The sequence below is a fragment of the Anastrepha ludens genome, chromosome 2 (assembly GCF_028408465.1).
Source record: "Anastrepha ludens isolate Willacy chromosome 2, idAnaLude1.1, whole genome shotgun sequence".
Lineage (NCBI taxonomy): Eukaryota > Metazoa > Arthropoda > Insecta > Diptera > Tephritidae > Anastrepha > Anastrepha ludens.
In genome coordinates, this window is record NC_071498.1 from 98,032,561 (window position 1) to 98,040,899 (window position 8,339).

The window sequence follows — 8,339 nt, forward strand, 5'->3', positions numbered from 1 at the left end:
CACTCTATGTTGCCACTTTAGTACTATATGTCAAAATTCACCACACCCTTTTCAACACTTCGTACCACGACGGCCATATTTCCTTTCTTTTGGATTCTTGAAGTGAAATAGCCAAGATGGGTTTCGCAAATCTTTGGTATTCTCATCCACGTAAATATGGCCCAGGCTCAAGATGCTGGTAAATAATTAAAAGTGATTTTTATTTGCAAGAAAATGTAGTGGTTAGAACAAAAATTTCAATAAATCGCTCAAAAATTGTCTTTGCAAAAATATTTGAGGTTATGTTAGCGTGACAGACCAGTTGACCATGAGTGTTTCTGACGGCACAATGAAATTTGCTGTAATTCATGCTTAAGTTTTATTTGCCCCCTGTTGAGTACGGGAATTGTGATAAATTATGTGCAATTTCCTTAATTGAGGGTGGCAAAAGAAATTTGCTTGCTAAACGATCTTTCTGCTTGATAATTGCTCTTGTGCAAATGCAGAATTGGTACCGTAAGCTACAATGAAACGTATGTTGCGCGTAAGACTACATACTTTAACTAAAATATATAAAATTTTATTTTAAGTAAAAAGTGAAAACGTGTTATTTAATATTTCTGTTTTTTTTTTTATAGCCGATCCTGCTCTAACCGTCATGGTTTGATTCGTAAATATGGGCTGAACATTTGCCGTCAGTGCTTTAGAGAGTATGCCAATGATATTGGCTTCAAGAAGGTAAAAAATTGAAATATTTTAATGTTAATTGGCTTAACTGATATTTTCGAATTCTTTAATTGCAGCTCGATTAAATGGAGATAATTCTCATTCGGTGACAACACTACGCGTTTAGGGTGTGTCATCAAAACCTTTTCACATATTAATACAAGCGGTTTGCTGATACAAATAAGGCAAACTACGTGGATTAATATGTGGGCAACAACAACAGCAGCAACAACAACAATATCATCTGAAAGTTTGAATAAGAGGCAATTGATTTGATGAACTGAAATGGTTTGTTGATGAGATGAGCGGGAGTACAAGCAATTAAAATTTTCCATTAAAAAGTGAAATATCTTATTTAAGCTTTCCGATGAAAATAAACCATAACAAGATTTAATTTTGTATTTTTATATCGAGAGTCAACATGATGTTTTGGGTTATAATTGAGCATAAAGCATATGTAGGTACATACACAAATGGTGTGTGTCTAGCAGTTTCCATTTGAAAACTTTTTTACTTCCATTACAAATATGCAAAAATATTCTTCAAATTCAATTTGCAGAGCATGCCTGATATATATACAGAGTACTTACTGGTTTGGGTTATTGTTTATAATTATGCACTTCTTATCTTAAATGTTACTGACGATTGTCGACCACAAAGGTAGTTTGGGGACTACCTCTTCAGTCTCGGCAGCAGGGTCGACTATCATTTAGTAGCGTGGATTGACTAACCGTGTGAAAAACCTTCGATAGGTCCAACGTAACAAGAACATTCCTCTCGCAGGGGCGGTTTTGGTTAAGCCCGCCATTAGTGTTTATGGCAGCGGTGGCGGTACTTGGTACTCTATCAAAGCCGTTTTGGTGTGTAGCTGTACTCAGGTGTTTCGTGAAGAGCGGGAGTAGGAGGACCTCAAGTGTCTTCACATTTGTTATCTGGTTTCCCAGGTTGTAATAATGGACCACCCTCCATACTTCTCACGTATCAGGGATTATGAGAGTGGCTAAGGATAAATTGAGGACACTTGTGATGTACACTACTCTCAATGGACCCATGTTTTTTAGAATCAACATGTTAATTACGTCGCGGCCAATGACTTTGGAAATTTTCGCTAGGTTCATGACTACCTGAAACTCATCGTTCGAGCAGGCGGTGTACCGTTGTTTGGCACTTTGAAAAGCCGTCCGGTGACACGACACTTAGACCTATCGGCCTGAGGATGCAAAATTAATTGCCAGCTAAAAAAGCTCGTGTATCACTCGAAGAACAACCACCGAAAGTGATTGCCAACCTGTCGTTGTGCAGCGTCGATTTCGATATGAATTTTGGTAGACGAGAGATAAATCACACTAGAGGTGAAGTTGCAGTTCTTCAGGTGCTCAGCCCATTTATATAAACACTAGGTCACCACCACTGTTCCGCTTGAAATCCTTATGGTGCATACGAATACAAATAAACTTGTACTCACATATGTACATACATAATTTAGTCACTACGTCTTTTTACAATATTCGCTATATTTTTCATGCAAAATTATTTTCTTTAATTTTTATAGCTAAAATTTTCAACTTTTTAATCAGATTCTTTAGAAATGAAATAAAAATGGCCTTAATAGCCTCCACCCATCTTAGCAAGTTTATTTAAATTTGGTTGAAGTGATAAACTCAGAAAAAGAAATACTCATCGTAAAAAAAATTTTGGAAAATTGGCTGCGCAACATGAATTTTTGGGTAAATGTGTACATCTCGATAAATAAACTGTCTCAAATTTAGCTCCCTATCTGATTTAGATCGTTTGATATCGGATACAAGCCACACCCATTTTTTATATGGTAAGACTAAATTTCAGTTCGTAAGTGTGATGTTACGAGCTTTAACTCTTTTGTTAGATTCCAAAAATTAATAGTCAGCCAAATTAAATGTGTCTATACGAGTATGTAAAGTTCTGTGCGGATATATAATATAAACTTTATAACTTATTAATATGCATCTTGTTCTAGTAGTAAATAGGGTATAAAGGCTGTAGAACCTAATCCATTCCGCACTCACGAAAATAGGACTCCAGTTTCTGTTACCAAAAAAAATTAACAAGATTACAATGATAATATATACCCATTTCTCTGCGTCCTTGTAAGTACATCAATACATTTGCTCTGAGATTAAACTGGCCAAAAATGTTATCATGTAATTACTCATCAAACTTTAACGCCTGGAATGCACGTGCTTGACAGAATTGATGCGTACGTGTCCAACGGTCGCTATTGAGATATTTCTTCAGTGCGTCCTTATCAGCTTCGACACGGAAGGCTCTGGAAAGAACAAGGAGTCCTCAAGGTACAACTTCCTCTGGTCCAACTTCACAGAGTTGAGATCAAAAATATTATTAATTATGAAAGAAAGGTCACAATTTAACTAGAAAATAAGACAAGTCGGGACGAGTCACAGATTTCTTGAAAAGCATGTAATACCGAAATGGTGGAGGAAGTTCGAATCAATCGAATATACCGCCACGAGCACTTCCTCCTTACATCATAATAATTAATTCATTCAAGAGTTATGTGGCAACGCCTTATAGAAATAATTTTAATAAAAGCTTTGCTCATTTCTCTAAACACATTTTAGTTGTTACAAATATTACATTTCGTTGTTAATTTAAATTTTTTAATTCCCATTGTTTCTTGTAATGCCATTGATATATGTATGTACTCGTATGTATATATATGTCTGTACTATGATATATATGTATGTACATTACGGTGACCGGATTTCATAAGGGGGAAAAATGTCGGAATTTTGACCCCACAAAACGATTCACCTTTCCAAATATTGAGATAGCCGAAATTTGAGTTCGATTAAACGCCGTTAATCCGTGTCGCTCGTCGTTCAAAGTTTGAAGAAATCCTAATTTTTGGTCAAAAAGATAACATATGGAGCCATAATTCCAGAACGGCAAATAATAACAACACCCTTAATATCTCAAACTTAAGCTAATGTTGTTCTTCAAAATTTACATTCGGTACATAATTCCTGACATTTTAAAAAACGTGACCTGACATCATTAGGAGCATACTACTTCGTATATTTTGTTATAAAGTGATACATTTTTGAAGTGAAACTTTTTTGGCGCGTCGGGGGCCCCAAGGCATATTGAAAATAGGCGAGTGAAACGGTAAGTTCGGAGCGTTACCGAAATCCGTCAAATGGGCGCTCTCTCTGTCGCTCTCTCTTCTAGAAGATAAACCAGTGCAAAAATGAAAACGTCTCTAGCACACCCTTTAGCGAATAATTTCGAAATAATATGAACTGAAATGTATATAGCACACAAGTAAGCATAAGAGACACAGAAAAGATACAGACATAGTGCCTATAGGAGTTGATAATTTTACATAGAGCTTTTGTTAAAGTAGTTTTGGAAACGTCAATGTCAGCCTTGAAATCCAACGTAGAATCTCTCTTGCCAACAAGTGCTACTTTGGACTAAGTAGGCAATTGAGCAGTAAAGTCCTCTCTCGACGAACAAAACTAACACTCTACAAGACTCTCATCATGCCCGTCCTAACGTATGGCGCAGAAGCTTGGACGATGACAACATCCGATGAAGCGACGCTTGGAGTGTTCGAGAGAAAGATTCTGCGTAAGATTTTTGGACCTTTGCACGTTGGCAATGGCGAATATCGCAGACGATGGAACGATGAGCTGTATGAGCTTTACGACGACATAGACATAGCGCAGCGAATAAAGATCCAGCGGCTTCGTTGGCTGGGTCATGTCGTCCGAATGGATACAAACGCTCCGGCTTTGAAAGTATTCGATGCGGTACCAGCTGGTGGTAGCAGAGGAAGAGGAAGGCCTCCTCTGCGTTGGAAAGATCAGGTGGAGAAGGACTTGGCTTCACTTGGTGTGTCCAATTGGCGCCGGTTAGCACGAGAGAGAAACGACTGGCGCGCTTTGTTAATCTCGGCCAAAATCGCGTAAGCGGTTATCGCGCCAATTAAGAAGAAGAAGAACTGCTTACAACTTGCAGGACATATTGATTTTGGCATTCATCTTTTGTCAGAAGGTTGTTAAAGTCGGTTATTAATTTAATTTTTCAGTCATATCATTAACTACTTTCAATGTTTTGACAATTTTCAATCCTTTTTGAAAGCCATTATTTTGAGGCCACGTGTTTGGATGTTGTTTTAGGAAGTCTGTTTTTGTATTAAATCGATCAAAGAATGTAAACCTTTCTTTGGTAAGTACACGGCTTCTTCAGGTATGCCCATTTCCTCCAAGCTCTCAAGTTTCTAGTAGATGCTGTCCTCTTCAATGTCTTCTTCTTCTTCTTCTTCTCCTTCTTCGAACTTGTCTTCATCATCCGTCTCTAAGAAGGAACAAAAGAAAGAGAAAAAAAGATTATAAAAAATTGTCGTTTTAGCAGTATAGTAATAATATATACCAAAAATTATAATTAAACACAAAGATTTTTTTATTTCATTTATTCGAGAGATTTAATGAAGAAAATGTAAAAAAAAAATGTTTATCCTTGCAGGATTTTGTACAAGGATGTGGTACGATATTTATACCATCGCGTATAGAGTGCGAGGATTATTTATGAAACTCATTGAAAGAAGTTTTTGTTTTGCTGAGGCAAAGTGGCACATTACAAGTTGAGCACATCCACTGAGTCCTTCTTTGGTGGCTTGTCGTGCTGCAGTACGCACATCTACGTAAGGTTGTTCTGACTGGTTGGTGAGATGACGAGGATCATAGGCTTGGATTTACATACGGTTTGTTTTTCTTTATGCGGACTCTAGCTTGCCTTTTTTTTTTGATTCCAAGAGTAGGTGGTGAGGCTGAACTGAATAAATAAATATTGATCAGGTGCCTTATGAGGCATTCTTGGGTATTGGTCAGCATACATCCAATATTGCTTGAACATTTGGATTTTTTCTCGTTGGATACCGCATAATTTGACATTTTCCCAAAAAAAGACTCGTGTCGATTGAAATCACTTGCTTCCAGACGTACTAAACAGTCCGTAATGTTTATCTATTGTATTATATTGCCTGTGGTCTCGTTTATACTAGTATGGAGCTGATAATGCGCTAGAGCTTTTAATGCGCTAAATATCATCTCTAGAGCCATTGATCTAAACTTTGCCCCTCCCAGATCATTTCAAGGCTTATGCCTTATTACAAATAGTTGAACATTTCTTTTCTTTTTATTTATAAGTTAGTATAAGTTCATGATTGTACCTCTAGTATGTAAGGCTTTGAAACCATAGATTCTAATAAATAAAGAAGTAAAAAATAAGTAATAGCATAACAATAAAGGATAACGATTTTTATTTTTATATTTTACTATTTACCTATGAAGTTGGCCACTGTGCAGCGCCAAGTAAAGAAGCCAATGTGAGGATATAATGGAAAATGAAATTTCACGAACGTATTAACTTCTCTAAAGCTTAAAGATGTTCATAGGTTTTTTACCAGGTCACTGTAGCTGGATTAAGAAGGCAAGCACACAGCATATCCTTTTTGTAACATGACCGCTAGAATTCAAAAATCATGCGACAGAAATTGTCTTGGCTCATGAAGCCTTCAGCTAGAGCATTTCAGTTCGCTTTCACCGAACCGAATTCGTCTATAATTTCTTTAGGTTTATTTTAGGTTTAGACGAAGTACTGTGAAGTGTGGAAGCTACAATATATTTTAACATCACTCTTCATATTCACATAAAAAAAAACAGTGGTACAAAATTAATCATTCAATTTTGTTTTTGAATTACTTTTACACAACGTAAAAAAAAAATATATCTGAGCGATTTAAGTCTCTATTTTGACCCTTACGCGCTCCATTGCTCGTCCGTTTGTATGCAGCTGTCTGGTTTACAAGTGTCAAATATGATTGACGTGCGATGCCATTTGCAAAAATTATAAATTTTCCGATATTGTGAATAATTTTGTGCCTCCTTGCATTTATTTATCTACATATATACATATTAGATATTAGTTGGGCTTGTCATAGTGGAATTTGGCCAGAATGACGCAGATTGAGATGGAATTGTGCGTGTAATTTTGCCGTGATTTTATTTTTAAAGAGCAGAATTGAAAGAAGCGGTTCAATAATAAATATTTATGGTGAAAAAACTTTGTATTATGTTGATTCAATTATATATTTCTGCTGAGCCGATTTGTAACTTTTTACTGTACCCGGTCATCGGTATCCCCCTGACAGTTGTTAAAAGGGAACTGCACAAATTATTTCTCAGGAAAGCGCAGAAAAGATAGAGCTCCATTTCTTCATGTGCTATTTCGAAAACCCCTTGGCCCCAATACGATATACGAAGGACTCAGAAAGTCCTTTGGACTCCCCGCCATTCAATTTCCAAACTCGTAGCTGTTTACCGGCTACTGGACGATCGGCACACACGCGGAATAGCTAGGGTTATAATTTAACCCCCATTGCAGAAGCTTTGAGGACCTTTTAGAGAAGGAGACTGCTGAGCACTTCCTCTGTAAATGTTCGGGTTTGGCAGCTAGACGATTAAGGTCACTGGGCGTTCCTTTCTTCGACAGCCTGCGGCAGTGCGCCAACCTAAATTCCATCAATCATCTCCATTGTATCAAAAGCTCTGGCTGGCTGTAGATATCTGCCTGTTGTAGGTCTGATAATGGTATCAAAACGGCGCTTCAGTGCTACTTGAGGAGTGCCAGACTGTCACTTCAACCATTTCACCTACCTACCTACTGTACTCTTTATTTATTTAAGCCAATGGTAACGAACTTTACTGACTAGATTTACAGGATTACTTAACAATAACTTAAGAACTAAATTAAATCATTCCCATGGGCTGCCGCCTAAGTAACCTAGCCCTGTCTTGTGAACCGTTTGTTAACTAAAATAAATATATAGTTCATTTGAGACTCAATGAGTGATTTAAACAGAGATCTTGACATTGCAAAGACCTAGAAAGCCGATTAAGCTCTTCAAAAATTCTTGTGAGAGGGGCAAAATTGAGGTAATTAGATCTGAGAACTTCAATATAAAATGGATTATGAGATTGAAGTACTCTATTCGGAAACTTAACCCCTTCCGGTATGATTTAATAACGAAAAAAGTACATGAAATAACCATTTTATTGTTATTTAAAAAACTTGTTTCATTTCATATTCTTAATTAATTTCATTTTCTTAATTAATATTCAGAGGGCTTACTCCAGGTATTCCTGTAAATTTTTTAATTTCAGGTACGTTATCTATTTCCTCCCAACACCATTCTTGCGATGATGTTCTAGCGATTCCAGAAGATTCACTATCATCATCACTAATTAGTCGCCTAGCAAGTTTTCGCTTTCTTGGTAATATTTCACTATCATTACTTTCATATATTGATACTGATACATGTATATCAGGTACACTTATTTCTTCTGATTCTTCATAATCGCTCCAATCACCTTGTCCTTCATAGTCTGCAAGACTCTTATCCATTATGGTATATACACCACGTTTTTCCTTTACGTAAGTATTTATTGACCGATGTTCACATTAACTTTTTAAGACCGAGATCTTACAGACTAACAACAATTCGCCCGTGACTTGTACCAAGAAATTTTAACGGTAAACAATATGTGATAGGGATCCACAAGTAAAAAAGT

At 36.7% G+C, this 8,339-nt stretch overlaps 2 protein-coding genes across 2 annotated transcripts in view; one reads left to right on the forward strand and one right to left on the reverse strand.

Moving 5' to 3' along the window:
• Positions 1-66: 66 nt before the first annotated feature.
• Positions 67-1,099, forward strand: LOC128858686 (40S ribosomal protein S29). Its single transcript, XM_054095153.1, has 3 exons — positions 67-178; positions 618-717; positions 783-1,099. The coding sequence occupies exons 1-3, from the start codon at positions 117-119 to the stop codon at positions 789-791; spliced, it is 171 nt and encodes a 56-aa protein (XP_053951128.1). The 5' UTR covers positions 67-116; the 3' UTR covers positions 792-1,099.
• A 3,919-nt stretch (positions 1,100-5,018) lies between these two features.
• LOC128854881 (uncharacterized) overlaps positions 5,019-8,339 on the reverse strand; it is a 33,321-nt gene continuing 30,000 nt past the window's right edge. Inside the window, exon 4 of the mRNA XM_054089334.1 lies at positions 5,019-5,064. Coding sequence (XP_053945309.1) covers positions 5,055-5,064 — 10 coding nt within the window. The 3' untranslated portion in view covers positions 5,019-5,054. The remainder of the gene's footprint in view (positions 5,065-8,339) is intronic.

Bases quoted from the DNA above. Each gene is read 5' to 3' on its own strand.
- LOC128858686 (XM_054095153.1), top strand. From the start codon at position 117: ATGGGTTTCGCAAATCTTTGGTATTCTCATCCACGTAAATATGGCCCA. The intron at 179-617 runs GTAAATAATTAA...TTTTTTTTATAG, and splicing joins GGCCCAGGCTCAAGATGCTG to CCGATCCTGCTCTAACCGTC.